The following is a 19,249-nucleotide window of genomic DNA, read 5'->3' on the forward strand; positions in this document are numbered from 1 at the left end:
GACTGATGATGATAAACAGAATCCACCTGTGTGTAATCAAGTCTCTGTATAAATGCACCTGCTCTGTGATAGTCTCAGGGTTCTCTTTAAAGTGGGCCTGTCATGAAATGGATGGTTTTTGGTATATCATTAATGGAAAAACCCACAACCAATATGGTCCCATGTGTTTTTTTCACCACAAAACATGATATTGATGTATACAGCTTTTTGTAACTCCCGCCATGAAAATCCTCTCAGGGATTTGTTTTCGAGAAGAAGCAGGAAGTTACTTAAAGGACAGCGCCCCCTCGTGGACTCATTTGTTTCCATTAGTTTTCACTCCGGGAAGGTAGCTCGTTGTTCCTTCGTGTTAGCCAAAATGCCGGCTCATTGCATTGCTGGACATTGCTTGAACACTCGGGAGAATGGAATGACCCATCATAAGTTTGAAAGAGACCCAGTTCGTTGTGAAAAATGCATGGGTGCAGAGGACGAGAGCTTCGTCGGTTCCAAATAATAAGTAGGTGTGTATACAGCTACTAAAAAAAATAATAGTTTGGGGCGGACCACGTAATCGGTCTCTCTCATAACGTAACAAAAGATCCACGTATGAAATGTGTCGATGTGCGCGTCGCCCAGCCAACAATGTCTCACTCAGCCTCGTCTTGATAGTGTTCATCGCGTACTGCGGCGGCTTTGAACGTACCCCTAAAAGCAGCATGGCTCGGCTCCACCTCCTACTTATAGTTCACTGGCGCAGAAAATCAGCCACACCGGCTGAGGCGCCGTGTTCGGCGGTCACAGCTTCTGCGAAGGCTACGCGTCGGGCTTTGCGACCCAGCGGAGAATGCGTTACTCAGTCGCATGCGCGCATAAAGCACCCCGGCTCGACTGTGTTGCTCAGTACTGCGGCGTCTGTGGGCACCCCCCTAAAGCAGCACCGCTTGGCTCTGTTATAAGCCACACCGGCCGGCTGCGATGAGCCGTGATGGCTCATCTCCACCGCGGAAATGGATCGGACGGGGATGGGGTATGGCTGTGATCGCATATCATCTGAATATGGCTCTAAACAAAAGTGTAATATTGCCCCGAGGGCTCGAAACAATAGTATAATATTGTAAAATAGTATAACTTCACTCGGTTATGTGGTGTTGTCTTTTTCGAAAAGAGCTTCAGTGTCAGAAGGGGCGTCATTAAAATCCGAATATCTCTGTTGTTCGGCTTCCATAGTAGCGGGCACTGCGTGTTTTCAACGGCAGAAGTGATGACGACGTCAAGGACAGAGGATGCGACTAATATGGCGACCACTTGGATGTCGAAGGACACTCAATTTCGCAACTTTGCGCATGGATGACGCACGATCCGCTCACATATATTTTTTCGTATAGACATTGAAGTGAATACTGTTATATGTATTTTTCATTACAATATCTATTTTAGAATGTTTATAGGGATGATAGTCCCACTTTAAAGTGCAGAGAGCATTATGAAGACCAAGGAACACACCAGGCAGGTCCGAGATACTGTTGTGGAAAAGTTTAAACCTGGATTTGGACACAAAAAGATTTCCCAAGCTTTAAACAACTCAAGGAGCACTGTGCAAGCAGTCATTTTGAAATGGAAGGAGTATCAGACCACTGCAAATCTACAAAGACCTGGCCGTCCGTCTAAACTTTCACCTCGACCAAGGAGAAGACTGCTCAGGGATACAGCCAAGAGGCTCTTGATCACTCTGGACGAAATGCAGAGATCTACAGCTGAGGTGGGAGAGTCTGTCCATAGGACAACAATCAGTCGTACATTGCACGTATCTGGCCTTTGTGGAAGAGCGGCAAGAAGAAAGCCATTTCTCAAAGATATCAATAAAAACTCTCATTTAAAGTTTGCCACAAGCCATCTGGGAGACACACCAAACATGTGGAAGAAGGTACTCTGGTCAGACGAAACCAAAATCGAACTTTTTGGCCACAATGCAAAACGATATGTTTGACGTAAAAAAAACACAGCTCATCACCCTGAACACACCATCCCCACTGTCAAACATGGTGGTGGCAGACTCATGGTTTGGGCCTGGTTTTCTTCAGCAGGGACAGGGATTGATTGAAAATTGATGGGAAGATGAATGGAGCCAAATACAGTACAATTCTGGAAGCAAACCTGCTGGAGTCTGGAAAAGACCTGATACTGGGATGGAGATTTATCTTCCAACAGGACAATGATCCAAAACATAAAGCCACATCTACAATGAAATTGTTCACAAATAAATGTATTCAGGTGTTATTATGGCCAAGTCAAAGTCCAGACTTCAATCCAATCATAAATCTGTGGGCAGAGCTGAAGAATGCTGTTCACAAACGCTCTCCATCCAACCTCACTGAGCTCGAGCTGTTTTGCAAGGAAAAATGGGTAAGAATTTCAGTCTCTCGATCTGCAAAACTGATAGAGACATACCCCAAGCGATTTGCAACTGTAATTACAGGAAAAGGTGGCGCTACAAAGTATTAATGCAAGGAGGCCGAATAATATTGCACACCCCTCTTTTTAGGTTTTTATTTGTTAAAAAGTTTAAAATATCCAGTAAATTTTGTTGAACTTATTGTTGATTCTTGACAAAAAAAAAACATTTATATTAATATCTTTTTGTATGAAGCCTGAAATGTGGCGAAAGGTTGAAAAGTTCAAGGGGGCCGAATACTTTCAAAAGGCATTGTAGATATATTGGGGCGGCACAGTGGAGCAGCTGTACAGCAAATGACCTCACAGTTCTGAAGACAAGGGTTCAAATCCCAGCCCCGCCTGAGTACAGTTTGCACGTTCTCCCATTGCTTGCATGGGTTTTCTCCGGGCACTCTGATTTCCTCCCACATTTCAAAAACATGCATTATTTGGAGACTGTAAATTGCCCCTAGGTGTGATTTTGAGTGCGACTGTTGTCTGTCTCCATGTGGCCTGCAATTGGCTAGCAACCAGTTCAGGTTATACCCTGCCTCTTGCCCGCTGACAGCTGGGACAGGCTCCAGCACTCCCACGACCCTTGTGAATATAAGCAGCTCAGCAATTGGATGGATGGACATATTCTTTTTCTTCAAAGATAAATTCATGATATGCAAATGGCACAAACATTGAAATATGACTTACCAGGTGCTACTTCGATGACAGCAGTTGGAGAAAGAGAAAAAGAAAAAAACTATTAAGAATCACCATGCTTGAAGGACAGTTATTACGTACAAGACAATTATTTCGCACTAACTTACACAATCCATTACACACAAACTGTCAAACAATATATTATCACACATTGTAAATTCAAGGAAATGCAAAAACATGCCCAGTAAGAAGTTGTAGTTGATAGCTTTGCCTTAGTCCCAATTAAGTCAGAAAGGGTGAAAAAACATAACTCTTGAGATTTATTTTACCACATCGAAAATACAATTGGATGAACCAATAACACATGAATTTGGAATATTTCCAATGTCTAACTTAAACACACCACCACTTACTGGTCAGCTTTTAGTGATGGAACTTATACAGCACAATAAATCATGAAAATGAGGTTTCATTCAAGAGAAAACAAATATAAGCAGAGCTTTATTTTGGAGGAATAAGATGAAACACAGTCACCCCAGATCACAGGACCAAATGCATAGTATTAAAACTGTTACAGCAAAGATTGTCGGTGATGGCGATGGCTCATCTAAAGTATTTCACAACTGCATCATTTTTTTTAAGGAAGCCCATTGACAAAGGGTGATCCTTATATTAATATACTAAGTAGCCTGTAAATGAGAAAAAACATACGGAAGCGTCTCAGAATATACTGCCCTACAGAGGACAGTACCATTATGTTTAATTTAATTTAAGAAAAAAAATGTAAACGGTACGGCAATTCCATTTTTAGCATCACATAGGTGTTGTGGATATACTTTCAAAAAGTCTTCAGGCCACTGATTGAATGCTAGATTTCTATGAGTATTCATATAATAAAATTTAAAAATGTCAAAAAAACCTCACCAGAACTTCCAAACTTTTGAGGTCCTTTAAAGCATGGCAGGTGTGCGCTCACTGTCATTTAATGAGTTGTAATAGTTAGTTAATTCTGGGCACGGCGCCTTCCCAGTTGTAAGAGGGTGTGCATACTGCAGAAGCAACCATGTTATCTCAATTGTTTATTTCCTTCCTTAGAAGATTAAAAATCCACTAGGGTGGTACATGTACTGGTTACATGACACATGGCATTTGAACACAATGTAAAATTTTTATATCTAGGGTAACATTTTTTTCACGACAACTAATCTTTCAAACTATAGTAATGACTACTTTTTAATAACATGACAACAACTGAGTTAGCATCTACAGGAGCAGCGTTGAGACATTTTGCTCCCAACTTGCTTCACAGAGAAAGGACTCAGGTAATGTTTTGTTTCTATGTCTGGGGGGTCCAGAGAGAAGCTATACAAGCATTTGGCCTGAAGAGGAAGGACAGAGGAGAAAGCTTTTCAACAATCTGATTTAGCAGATGAAGTAATAAAGAGGTTAAGGATAAGGTTATAGAGCCATACACAGCCACAAAGCAGAGTGGAACCATCAATCAAGGTTTGTTAATTCTGACCCTGACTCGGAACAAATCATAAATGTCCAGCATTTATGCAACCACTTATGACGGAATACAAGTTATGGCTATTAAGCGTTCTAGTCATGTCACGAGGCCGAAATTGTGTCTTCCACATTTTTGATCCGAGTGCTGTTGTATGCTCACGTGCCAAACTGTCTTAAATAAGAAATATGGACCAAGGACCAAGCAAGCTTGGTACTCCATCCGCAAATAAAAAGGCATGCACAGCACAAGACAAATACGGCATCCTGCTATACAAGCATGAACAATTTTTGATAATTAGCCAATATTAGTCATACTCTTCCCTGTAGTTCACCAACCTTCCAGTGTGGGGCGCACTGGTGACGCAGACTCCTGGTGCTTGGAGTGTATAGGAGAGGGAGGGACTGCAGCTGGGGTGAACAGAGTGGGGATGGCAGCAGCTTTGGTGGGAGTTTGTGATAATGCTGGCTTTACAGCTTCACTGACAGTAGAAGGAAGACACCCGGAGTGTATGACTGAAGTACCACTACGGCTTCCAGAGGAGCCTGCTGCATTAACAATAGCTGATGACATATTTGGACTTGGAGCTGTCATGGGTGTTTTGCGTGAGGCTGAGGGGACAAAGGGCTTCGCATCGACATTGAGAACTGATTCAAGGGCAGTTTTAGCACACTGGCTTTTTGTGACAGGTGAGGGCAAGGGATTTGATGACACAGTAAAGGTTGGAGGGACATCAGAATTGGTCTTGGGGGGGTAAAAACCAGGGGATGTTTGTGAAGAAGGGACAATGACGTCTGGTGATGTGGACAAAGCAGCTGAAGCAAGTATGGGTGTGTTCGAAATAGGGGTGGCATTCTGTGACTCGTGAGTAGAACCTGGTGGAGTCTGGAGGACTGAATCAAAAAAAGAGAATGTCTGGGAGACTGGGCTCAGATTGTCCCCTGTCGCCAATGCTAAATTCCCACTAATGATGTCAAGTGCAATACTCTTGTTGCTAGTGTTGCCAGTTGAACTAATAGGTTGAGGTTTGCTGGTCACATTTATAGACACAGGGCTGATATCGACACACATGGGCTCTGAGGAGTGGGGAGAAGAGTCTGCTGCAGAGATATCATGGAAGCGGTTGGTCAGACTTGTCGGTATTTGCATGGACGCAGGGAAACCTTGACTGGGGCCAGACTTTAGAGCATTGGAGTCTGTAGGGTCAAAATCAGTTGCTGAAGCAGAAGTAGGAACAACTGCAGATGGAATGTGAAACGCTGGTTGCTGGGGTGCGCCCCACTCTTTTGGAAGTCTTGCCCGACTCTTCAACTTCTTGCCTTTCACTCTACCCCCTGCTCCACTCTCACGGATTTCCCACTCCCAGTTGTCTTCCTCATCATCCTTCTCGACCTCCTGCTCACCCTTATCCTGCGAGCCATGTTTGTCAGAATAGCCATTATTCTCTTGACTATCCAAGAAGCTGTACACATCGCCACACCCCTTCCTCTTCTTTTTCTTCCGCCTCTGCTGCTGCTTGCCAGCCTCGCACGCCGATCGCTCAGGGCTGAGGGGATCAGAAGTGGAGGAAGTGGGGCTGCTGTCATCCAGTGAGCCGCTGGGAGAAAGGGTCGGAGCTGCCGAGGGGGGAAGGTTTTATAAGAGCAGGAACCAGTCACAAACTGACACAAACGTTGTCAGAAAAATAAACACCAAAAAGAAAGAAAAAAAAATCATTACTGAAAGTCTTTCTGCTACATTGGGTTTTTGTCTCATTTCAGTATGTAAAAACGAGTTGCGGTCTGAAGATGATTTCTGAAGCTTTTCTCCTTTTCGTTGACAATGAGTTGTCTCCCAGCCTATTGTTTTTACATTTAAAGGTCCCCTGCCACCAAAATCTAAATATTTCCACTTTTTTATGATGAGCAAAGTTTATTTGCAGAGCTCGAATTACATGCTGAATATTAACAAGTCTCAACTGTCTTAGTTAACAGGTAAATACAAATTTTTAACCCAAAATATCTCAAATCCAATAAAAGGATATTTTATTGAAAATGAAAAATAAATTTTGCTGGCACGAGAACTTTAACTATTATGAACTATGAGGCCTTTCTAGGGGGTTATGGCCAGTCCTGTAGAAACAGATAACTCCAGGATACATTTTCCTTTTACGTGGCCAATGTGTATTTTTTTGGTGTGGACAGGGATTTGTCTGACAGCAGAGATGGGGATTGTCATTAGAAAATACCTACAGTATGTAAATGTAGATAAAGTGGGGAGTATTGAGCTCTGCTTGTTTCAAAAAAGATGTGTGTATTGTATTTTTATTGTACATGATTACCACAGAATAATTAGCTTCAATAGTACTGTAAATTCAAGGGACCATATTACAATTGTTCACATTCTGATTGAAGATATTAACCATTGTTTGGCTGCTTTAGACACATTGAGCTTTTGCACACAGTACTGTATTATTTTAAAAAGTATGCCATTTCAAATGCATCTCAGCAGGCCAGTGGAGCCTTAAAATTGTAATATCTTTTAGGTCTCTAAAATAAAAATTCCAGGAAAACAATGCCTCAAAACTCACAAAAAATTTTCTTGCAGGACACCATGCAATATTTCAACAAATCGCACAAGACTTCTTGGAATACTGTACTTATATAACATACTGCAGCGCCATAAGACTCCAACGCGGTCACTATGGGAAGTATAAACTCCACAAGTTTCCTTTTTCTTTTGACTTTTATATGTCCAAATAAAGGGTTACAATTAGTAATCAAGAATTACTAATAAGGCAAAATAATTAAAGTCTGAAGGGTAACTGACAGATTGACCTCAGAGTCAATTAATTCAATGTCCATTTCTTTTACGGTATTAAAATATGAACAAATCAAATTGTGGTCAAACTTCACAGTGGATTGTGGTTCATAATTAAGGTTCCACAGTACTGTACTCGTTTTCTTCAAATTTAAATCATTTTAGAAGCACTATAAAATACAATCATTCATAATAATATTCACTTAACCAATTACCAATTGAACTGGATATGGAGGAGACATACTGAAAGTTTGATTCACATTTAATTGACATCATCATTAGCACCACGACCCAGGGTGCAAAAGGCTTTCCTTATAAAGCAGCTACACACAATATTGCAAAATCGATATACAAAGTCAATATATATACATAAATGCAGTGCATTGCAGATACAGTATTACATGCAGGGTTTCAAACAAATTGATGCATGCTGGGAGTACCATGGAATACAATGAGTTAGTGCAACATGTGCATAGACACAAAAATGCTAAAAAAAAATAAATAAATAAGAAAGAAAAATCAAACATTTTGGCATACGTAATACAAAAGACAGGGAATGACAAACAGTGCATGCAAATTATTCTAAAAATGAACAATGTTGTGTATATTAACTTGGTCGAAACTATCCAATTATTTTTTCTTGCTAACTTTCCTGTCAGGACAGTTGATTTAGAACTCGGGTATTTATTCATTCATTCATTTTGCGTACTGATTATCATCACTAGGTTTGCGGTTTCCTATCGCAGCCATCTTTAGGCCAGAGGCAGAGTACACCCTGTACTGGTTGCCAGCCAATCACAGCGCTGGTAATTATAGTTGAAAAAATAGATGACTAAATATCAATGTAGCAGCTGAATGAGAATGAACAGAATGAGAGGCAGAAATAACAATTCAAAAGAAACTGAAATCTGGGAATGTTAAAACCAAACTGATCCGTGGCCTTTTCAATCTGCTTGTCACATTCTCTTTTCATCAAAAAATATCTTTGGTCTTACTTCATAGGATGAAAATCAAAATCCCGGAAAAGGCGCATTCTACCCTAAATCTGACTTTTCACTTCTCATTGATTGGTTGCTATTTCATCTGTGTGGCAGCTGAATTTCCTGCTATAAACTGCTGAAAGAGGAGTTGAAGTATTAAGGCATTTGATGGATGTAGTGTCTGCCACAGTACCAATAGATGCATTAATGTTAGAGCACAGGCTTCCTAAAAATGAAAAAATAAAAAACAGACTAGGAAACATCTGCGCAAATATCTCGTGTTTATAAATCAGATAGAAATATGATGATTATAGTAGCTAACAGAGGTAGATGATCATGTAATTATAATGCTTCTAATTTTCATAGAAACTTCTGTTTTGAATGACCCACCAAGCAATGTTATATTATCTTTATTTTTATGCCACAGCAATTGCTGAGTTGTGCACTTCCAATAAATAAATGAGAAGATGCAGGGGAACCAAAGATAGGCATAAATCTTACTTATTGTAACCACAGCACTATAACTGCTCAGTCACACAAAAAGGGTGCCCTCTGCTGCTCAAAGTATCTCCTCTGTGGTCAACCTACACTCCTCATGACACTGCTCACATCTCAAGGGACAAAAATTATGTTTGCAGTTTTCATTTCTGGGCTGATCTCAGGTAACAGAATTCTAGTTTTGGCACATGATGAAACGCTTGATAGTACATGCAATTGAAATGTTTCAGATGATCATTTCACTGATTTTCAAGTATACTTTCTGCCCCAGCATCACAGATGCAACCAAACCATTTTTCTTACCTGGGCTGCGGTCCAAAGAATGGACTCCTGGACCACCAGAAGGAAATGGATCACTTGGTTTGAAGGGGTTGTTGCCACTGGTAATACTGATGTTTTGAGGCTCTGGACCAAAGGGACCAGAGGTTTTCTGTGTATCTGCCGGTTTTCCCATCCCCATCTGGCCGAGAGTGGAGTTCACATTCGTCTGGAATGGTGGGATGGTGGAACCCATATTCCCACTCATTGCAGACTGAGAGAACCCTGGAAGAAAGGAAACGGTGAAGTTTCTCATTTCACAGAACCACATCCACACAATTGTCTCACATCTATTTCGTAGCAACTGAGGTTTCGGAATCACTTTCAGAAAATTCTTACTCAAAACAAAGACATAAATATTCATTGTTGTACTGATCACAACCCCTCAAGGGGAAATTTAACTTACACTCAGCTGTGTGTATTGTATTTTGTGTCGTATGCCACACAGAGAACCAGTTCACACACATATGAAGGCACAAGAAGAGAGATGTCAATGTTAAGGGGCAAACGAACAGTGCAAAACCTCTTCAGCAAGTTCCTTGCTCAAGGTCATTTCAACAAAAGTCAAGTATTGGGCTAGCTCCCTCTAATAACTGGTTGCCATTTTAAATTCCACAGGGAGACAAAGAGTGTGACTCTTTGATTCAAAGTCCAAGTTTTTACAGGTGAGCAACTGCTGCCTACTTATTAACGTGTTATCAACATTATCTTATTCAAAATAGACCATGGAAACATAGCTTTTTTTATATTAACAATCTGATCTACAACTCCCAGGGCTCTTCTTGCTTTTCTTTCGGCATGTCCCATTAAGTGTCACCACAGCGAGTCATCCTTTTCCATGTGAAGCTATCTCCTGCATCCTCTCTGTAACACTGACTGCCCTCTTGTCTTCCTTCACTTCTCTTTGGTCTTCCTCTAGCTCTCTTGCCTGGCAGCACCATCATCAAGATCCTTCTACCAATATACCTCACTATCTCTCCTTTGAAGATGTGGTGTCAGGACACTTTTAAGAGAACACCAATCTGTCAGCCCCCCAAACAAGTAAATATTGTTTTGATTATTGAAAGTACAATAGCAAAATAGATGGTCGAATGTGTTTCAAATCAAAGAATGGGGTGATATACTCCCTGAGGGCCTCCTGTTTTGGCCCAGACACCTGAAACAACTTTGCATTGGCTAACACAAATTTCAATGCCAAGTTCAATAGCACAGTCATATGGGCGGTGTGGAGGCAGCAGGTGGGTAGTGTCTTCACTGAACACCCATTTTGAGATGGTGATAATCCCACGGTAAACTATGATTGGCTGTTGTATCCCTTTAAAACACCCCCTACAGCTTCCATACATAAAAAGAAGTATTCGGCATTAAATATGTTTTCCAATAACCCTATCCCACCCTAATCCTAACCTTAACTAATTTTAAACCACTTTAAGCCCCACCCGCATCTCTAAACCTAACTTTTTAAAAAGTCCTCCTCAACAAATGTGATACGTTTGGTGTGGTCATCTCATTACAACTGGATAGCCTATCATTCCCGCAACGCAGGAGGTAATCAATGATGCACACTTCCTCCCTAGAAACTATATGGGAATTCTAATAACACCTCATTGACAAAGGTTTTTGGTTTTGCAGAGCCAGAAGTAGCACGATATCAACAATTTTCATTACAGTAGAAACTCCAACTTTCAAGCTTTACAAACAGGGTTACGCATCTTGAGTGAATTAAGACCCAAAACTACAGGCGGTGAACTGGAAGGCACAATGTAATGTCTCTGTAATGTGTATTACTGTTGCTAACAGCCCGCCATTGAGGTCCTGCACCTCTCTAGGTTCATTTAACGTAATATCAGTGAAGTTTAATGCATTTACAATTATTTACATTTGGATTCCAATTATTGGCCTTTAAAAGGATGATTTTAAAACTTTTTTTCATTACCATAGACGTGGGCTGACAACGAGGTATGTACTGCTGGACAGTGGCTTGTAATAGCCATAGCCCATTCTGTGGCTTTGTTGTTTAAGAAGCTCATGATATTTGCAATCTTTGCACACTGGTGAATATAAGGGGTTGCTGATCAAAAACTAGTGAGCACTAGTGCATATATTGAGCACACCTACCTGATTCACCAGAATAGAAGGCCAGATAGAATAGAACACAAAAGTACATAATTAAAAGTAGTACTAGGATTAGTATCATTACTAGGATTAGACGCCAAATCCAAGTCGAGACGTGACTCAAAATTATCTGTGCAACAGCGTATTATTAATGGCCTCCAAAACTACTCAAATGGAGCAATTGTGCGTACCCAATACTGCCCCCTTGCTAGATAAAATAGATTAGCTTCTGCATGATCCATTCATATTCTGTCATGATTTGACCAAAAACCAGTGAATGGACCACAAAACAAAAGTAAAAGTTAGAAACAGTTGTACAAGATTTATTACAATTGTACAACATTTAACCAAAAACAATTTTCCACATCTGGCACATGTCTGCAGTGATGGTGGCTTTGTAGTATTCCATTGTGGTAAGGGAGGAGCTAAGTCAAAAGGCGAAGTTCTCAATTTACCAGTCGCACTATGTTCCTATTCTCACCTACATTCACGAGCTGTGGGTCATGGCCAGAAAAAACAAGATTCTGGATACAAGCAGCTGAAATGAGTTTTCTCCTCTGGGTGTCCAGGCTCTCCCTTAGAGATAGGGTGAGCAAAACTCGGTCATCTCGGAGGGGCTCAGAGTCAAGCCGCTCCTCCTCTGCATTCAGACAACCCAGATGAGGTGCCTGGGGCATCTGATTCAGATGCCTCCCGGGCACCTGCCTGGTAAGGTGGTTCGGGAACGTTCTACCGGAATGAGACCCCGGGTACGACCTAGGACATCCTCAAGAGACTACATCCCTCTGCTGGGGTGGGCAACGTCTCGGGATCCCCCCGGAAGAGCTGGATGAAGTGGCTGGGAAGAAGGAAGTCTGCGTGTCCCTGCTTAAGATATTGCCCCCACAACCTGACAAGCGGTAATGGATGGATGGGAGAAAAGGCACTGGTATTGGTGTTATAAGTCATTATTTCAGTGTAACAAAATTATAATGGGTGATTTTAGCTCCTTTAAATATTTGTGTTTTTTAGTTAAAGGTGACCCAAAGATTATTGCCGTTATAATTTATAGACTTTTTTATTTTTAATTTTTCAATTTTAACTTTTTTAATTTATAGAATTTATCGAAATTTATGGAAGATTTTTCAGAACTGCTGTCAATTATTTGTACTGATTACAACTACTTTGTCAGAACAGGAGATTTTAACATTCATGTTGACAAAAATATGCAAATAAAATCCAAATCATTCTTTGCCATACGAGACACATTTGCCCTCTCTCGACCCAGTAAAGGTCAAGTGTCGTCAAACGGATGATTTTTGGTATATTATTAATGAAAAACCCAGAGCCAATATGATCCCATGTGTTTTTTCACCACAAAATATGATTTTGACGTATACAGCTTTTTGTAACTCCTGCCATGAAAATTAGCTCAGGGATTTGTTTTCGAGAAGAAGCAGGGAGTGACGTAAAGGACAGCGGCGCCCCTCGTGGACTCGTTTGTTTCCATTAGTTTTACCTGCGGGAAGGTAGCTCGCTGTTCCTTCGTTTTAGCCAAAATGCCGGCTCACTGCATTGCTGGACATTGGTTGAACACTCGGGAAAATGGAATAATCCTTCATAAGTTTTAAAGAGACCCTGTTCATTGTGAAAAATGCACGGGTGCAGAGGACGAGAGCTTCGTGGGTTCCAAATAACAGGTAGGTGTGTATACAGCTCAAAAAAAAAAAACAATAGTTTGGGGCGGACCATGTAATCGGTCTCTCTCATAATATAGCAAAATATCCGCGTATGAAATGTGTTGATGTGTGCGTCGCCCAGCCAACAATGTCTCGATAGTGTTCATCGCATACTCCGGCGACTTTGAACATACCCCTAAAAGCCACATAGCTCGGCTCCACCACCTCCTTATATGCCACCACGGGTGCCGAAACTCAGCCACACCGGCTGATTAGCCGCGTTCAGCGGTCACAGCTTCTGCAAAGGCTGCGCATAGGGCTTTGCGAAGGGGGCGCAACCCAGAAGAGGCCAGCCAAGAATGCGTTACTCAGTCCGCGTGTGCGCATAAAGCACCCCGGCTCGACTGCGAGCACCCCCCTAAAGCAGCACCTCTCGGCTCTGTCATAAGCCACACCGGCCGGCTGCGATGAGCCGCGTTGGCTCATCTCCGCCACGGGAGTAGATCGAACTGGATGCGGTTTGGCCGTGATTGGATATCATCTGAATATGGCTCGAAACAATAGTGTAATATTGCCCTGAGGGCTCGAAACAATAAAGTAATATTGCCCCGGTAACTTCACTTGGTTGTGTGGGGTTGTCCTTTTCGAAAAGACCTTCGGTGTCAGAAAGGGCGTCGGAAATATGCGAATATGTTCGGTTCGGTTTCCATAGTAGCAGGCACTGGGCGTTTTCAACGGCGAAAGTGACGATGACGTCAAGGACAGAGGACACTACTAATATGGCGACCACTTGGATGTCGAGGAACACTCAATTCCACAACTTTGTGCATGGATGACGCGCTCTCTGCCAGGGTGAATCTGGTTCCCCTTGATTTTGAAAACTTGAGTCTTTTGAACTGAACTTTTTTTCTAGCGTGAGGCTTGATATTAAAAGTAAAATGGTGAAATTCGGATGAAATATTTCAATGTTTAGGGGTACCTCATCGCGATGGAAATCTCAACATTGCATCAGTCAAATTGACACATTAAAGCCTACATTTCTACTCGCATCAGTGGACTGCAAGCAATGAAATATCCGTGATTTCATAAAAAATAGCCAAAAGGAAATATTAAAATGTATTTGTAAAATATTCATTCAAATGAACAGCCATCATTCAAAACATACATCCTTAAATGTACCTACAGAACGCTGCAATAGTAAAATGTTACATTTTTCTCAGTTTGTCTGCAGTCTACAAATTCAAATACCAATTTTCAATTTCGTTTTTCATTTTCTTCTGTTGGTTTGGTACAGCTTTCCCGTCATTTCCACAACTTGCAAAATATTTTGGTAGTTTATTTTCCATTTTAGCGGATTTAAAAAATTCGGCAGCTAGTTTTACACCTCTCTCTGCGCTGTCGTTAGTCACCACAGGTTTCGGACGACAGATTGATGTTTTAGGTAGTTTTACATTGACTGCCATTGTTCAGGATCTTCATGAAGAAAATCAGTGTCTATATCAAGTAATTCAAAGAATTTCCACGAATCACATGAACACAAATCTTTCAACTTTGTATGTTCAGGGTCAAAATGGGGGAAAATTGGTTTCCCGTAACAAGTCCCGTGCCGACTCTCGTTATGTTGTTTCTTTGGTAATGAGATAATTGTTTCCGCTATTTCACGTTTCTCTGTCTTATTGAGACTGTCACTGAAGAGACTGAGCGGAATCATTTCTTTCTTTAACCAGTTCCTTATTCACTTCTGTCTCAAGCTGTCGTTGCCGTTCTCTCTCAATGCGCATGGTGTTTTGTTGATACGCTCCGCGACTTTCTTCTCGGTTGTGGCCAAGTTTGAATCAATGCCTCCCATCACGTTCGTCCTGGTCTTCATCATGTTTTTCAGGAACAGGCGGTTTTCTTCATTCAAAATACGATCGAAGATATCACGTGGCCAGAATGGAAACGTCTCCTCCAACCTGGATTTGAAATCTTCGGTGCGTTTAAGGGGTCTTCCTGACAATCGTCAAATTTTCATCAGCTCTTGAATATCAGCGTATAACGATTCAACATTCTCCGACATCTTGTTTTCCGCAACTGTTGGTATCCTCGCTTTCTGGTAAAAAAATCATGACTTCCTGAATGACAGATTTTGCGGCTTCCCTGATAGGCTTGGCGACGTCTTGTCTTTGGAATTCCTCTTTTGCAGAAATGAATGACAGAATAATCTGTTTTCTGGAAGGAAGTTTGGCTCCTTTGATGGCTTTATCATCCGCTGTTGGGACGGTCCCAAGCAAAAAATACCGCGGGTCTTTCTGTTTTCCACCAGCCATGTTGACAATTCAATGACTTTGTGTTAACTGAGAGGTAAACACCAACTAGGGCTGAGAGGTCAACCTGCTCAAGGAATTCATGAGTGATTCTGAATGTTCCGGGGAATGTCCTGACGCTCTCGACGCCGCTCAACGATAGCTTGGAAAATTTTTCCCGGAAAATGGCCGCATTGCTCATCGACTATTCTTTACCAAAATCCGACTAATTTCGAAAAATTCGATCTCCATGAGAAACCCCTAAACACCATTCAATTTTGTTCAAATTTGAAACGCAGCTCTTACATGGTGAACCTCACCTCCAGAAAAAAGTTTGTTGATTTTGAAAGATGTCGGGGGACCAGATTCACCCTACTCTCCGCTCAATTTTTTTTTTCATATAGACATTGAAGTGAATACTGTTATATCTATTTTTCATTACAATATCTATCTTTGAATGTTTATAGGGATGTCAGTCCCACTTTAAGTGCCCAACTCACACAACAAGGGCAGATCTTAGACATGGTCATCTTGAAGGATTTTGAGATTCTATCAATTGACATTAAGGATTTGACTATTTCTGACCATTTTTGTGTATTTTTTGGACTACGGAATATTCCAAAAGACAACTTTGATGTCTACTAAGAAAAGGTACATAAATGAAAGTAGAGTCATTAGATTTATGGAAACTGTAGCTATGCCACAAACTGTGACCCAGGGAAAACTTCATTAACATGTCAGAATTTGATACAGTTGACCAAAAAACTGTAGAGAAAATGGTTCACCAGCTGAAACAATCAACGAGCTGTCTTGACTCAATCTCATCAGATTTTTCAAAACTATTGTGAAGTTAGTGCTAGCTGATTTGCAGCAAAGAATCAATTGCTCAATTCAGTCTGGTGGGTTTCCAAAAGCTCTTAAAGTAGCTGCTGTTAAACCTCTTATAAAAGAAAACAAAAACAGAGCACTGGACAATTCTATGTTAGCAAACTATGGACCCATCTCAAATCTTTCTCTTATAGCCAGGATTTTTGAGAAAGTTATTTTTAATAAACTCAGCAATTTCTTGAATTTAAATTGATTTTTTGACAAATTTCAATCAGATTTCTGAACTTATCACAGTACAGAATTTGCTCTTATCAAAGTGATAAATGATATATGATTGAATACAGACTCAGGAAAGGTGTCATTTTTGGTCTTGTTGGATATCAGTGCGTCTTTTGATACCATAGATCACTATATACTGCTAAAAAGCTTGGGAATGTGGGTAGGAGCAAATGGAACAGTCCTTAAAATGGTTCAGGTCTTACCTCGACGAAAGGAGCTACTTTGTAACCATCAGAAGGGCTCAATCTCAACAAATGTGGGTGTCCTTTAGGGGTCAGTTCACTCACGCCTCCTGTTCAGTCTGTATATGCTACCCTTGGGTCAGAATTTCCAGAACTTCAGTTATTATAGCTTTTCAGATGACACACAGTTATATGTAGGAGTGTCTCCAGATGACTAGAGTTCAATTGAGGTGTTGTGCCACTGTCTAAAGCTGATGAATAACTGGATGAGTGAAAACTCCCTTCAACTAAACCACAACAAAACTGAGATAATGTCACGTCCCATCGGAACGGGAATAGGACCCAAATGCAGGACTCGGACAATGCAAGGTAGTTAAATGTTTATTATTTCGTGGTCGGGGATCGAGCAGGCAGTCCGGTGCAGCAGCGGTAGTTGGGACCTCGGGCGAAGAGAGCAGGTGAGCGGGCAGGCAGGAGTCGGTACACAGGAGAACGATCAAAGCAGGCAGAAGTATCAAAGGAGTCAGGCTTACGAGGTTGGTCAGAGAACAGGCGAAGGTCGGTACACACGGGTTGTCGATCAGGGATACCGGAGCACTCGAACAGGACATGAAGCTCAACGAACTGGCGCCGGCCAGTCGTCATCGGGGTCATATAAATACACAGCATAATCAGGCTGGATGAGGCGCAGGTGTGCACCTCCCAATCAGCACAACAGCGCGGACACCCGCACAGCCCGGGCTGGAGCGGCAGGATCATGACAGATAAGTGTTTTTGGCAAAAAGAAAAAAGGGATTGTTGTTCATAAATACCTGGACTGACTATCTTTACACAGCAAAGATCAAGTCTGAAAACCTGGTGTTCTGATAGATTCAGACCTGACTTTCAACAGTCATATCAAATCACTTACTAAAACTGCCGTTTACCATCAGAAGAACATATCGAGAGTGAAGGCTTGAATGTGTCATGCAGACCAGGAGAAGCTCATCCATGCTTTTATCTCAAATAGACTTCACAATTGTAATGGTCTTCTGATTGGGCTCCCCAAAAAAGCATTAAACAGCTGAATATCGTTCAGAATGTTGCAGTTAGGGGTGCAACCAGAGTGGTCAGAACATATAGCTTCAATTATAAAGTCTTTACACTGGCTTCCAGGGAGTCTCAGAATAAGTTTTAAAGTTCTACTGCAGGTCAAATGAATCACAAAATGTTTAGGTCTTGATTATCATGAAAGAAATGCTTCATCTATTCCATTCGGCTTGTCCCGTTAGGGCTCATCACAGCGTGTCAACTTTTTCCAACTAAGCCTATCTCGTGCATCTTCCTCTCGAACACCCACTGTCCTCATATCTTCCCTCACAACATCCATCAACCTTTTCTTTGGTCTTCCTTTCGTGCTTTTGCCTGGCAGCTGCATCCTCGTCACCCTTTGACCAATATACTCACTCTCTCGCCTCTGGACAAGTCCAAACCATCAAAGTCTGCTCTCTCGAACCTTGTCTCCAAAGCATCTAACTTTGGCTGTGCCTCTAATTATCTAATCTTTATTTCTGGTCTTCGCCGGCCAGTATTCTGTTGAATAAGTTGGTCAAAAACTCCAAAGCCACCTCCCCAAATTGCTTCCATACCTCCACTGGTATGACATCAGGACCAACTGCCTTTCCAATTTTCATCCTTTGGAGTGCCTTTTGAACTTCCCCCTTGCTATCATTGGCACTTCCTGGTCCTTCACACTTGCCTCTTCTACTCTTCCTTCTATCTCATTTTCTTCATTCATCAACTTCTCAAAGTATTCTTTCCATCTATTCAGCACAATACTGACACCAATCAACACATTTCCATCTCTACTCTTAATCACTCTTACCTGCTGCACATCCTTCCCATCTCTATCCCCCTGTCTGGCCAACCTGTAGAGATCCGTTTCTCCATCTTTCGTGTCAAATCTGGTGTACCTGTCATCAGATGCCTCTTGTTTAGCCTTTGCCACCTCTACCTTTGCCCTACGGCGCCTCTCGGTGTACTCCTTTGGCCTCTCCTCAGTCATCTCTGTGTTCCACTTTCTCTTCGCTAATGTCTTTCCTTGTATGACTTCCTGTATTTTGGGGTTCCACCACCAGGTCTCCTTCTCACCTTTCCTACCAGACGACACACCAAGTACTCTCCTGCCTGTCTCTCTGATCACTTTGGCTGTAGTAGTCCAGTCTTCCGGGAGCTCCTTCTATCCATCGAGAGCCAGTCTCACCTCTTTCCGGAGGCCCGCACAGCATTCTTCCTTTCACAGTTTCCACCACCTGGTTCTCTGCTCTGAACTTATGGACACACGCATGGATGCATCTCTGTTTTCTTAATTTTCCCATCCACCAGCAGAGTCATCCCACACACCACCATGCTGTATTGTCAAGCTACACTCTCCCTTACCATTACTTTACAGTCATTAACCTCTTCAAATTACATCGTCTGCACAAAATACAATCCACCTGCATGCTTCTACCTCCGCTCTTGTAGGTCACTGTATGTTCCTGCCTTTTCTGGTAAAAAGTGTTCACTACTGCCATTTCCATCCTTTTTGCAAAGTCCACCACCATCCGTCCCTCAAAGTTCCTTCCCTGGATGCCGTACTTACCCATCACTTCTTTAACGCCCCTGTTTCTGTCACCAACATGTCCATTACAATCTGCACCAATCACAAGTCTCTCTCTGTCTGGGATACTCAGAAATACTTCATGTAGTTCCT

General features: G+C 41.8%; 1 protein-coding gene across 1 annotated transcript in view; it reads right to left on the reverse strand.

Moving 5' to 3' along the window:
* Positions 1 to 4,428: 4,428 nt before the first annotated feature.
* Positions 4,429 to 19,249, reverse strand: part of LOC133511053 (microtubule-associated protein 4-like) — a 119,222-nt gene continuing 104,401 nt past the window's right edge. The window contains exons 4-6 of the mRNA XM_061839640.1: positions 9,154 to 9,393; positions 5,560 to 6,189; positions 4,429 to 4,445 (exon numbers count right to left, since the gene is read on the reverse strand). Coding sequence (XP_061695624.1) covers positions 4,429 to 4,445; positions 5,560 to 6,189; positions 9,154 to 9,393 — 887 coding nt within the window. The remainder of the gene's footprint in view (positions 4,446 to 5,559; positions 6,190 to 9,153; positions 9,394 to 19,249) is intronic.

The sequence above is a fragment of the Syngnathoides biaculeatus genome, chromosome 13, assembly GCF_019802595.1.
Source record: "Syngnathoides biaculeatus isolate LvHL_M chromosome 13, ASM1980259v1, whole genome shotgun sequence".
NCBI classification, from domain to species: Eukaryota; Metazoa; Chordata; class Actinopteri; order Syngnathiformes; family Syngnathidae; genus Syngnathoides; species Syngnathoides biaculeatus.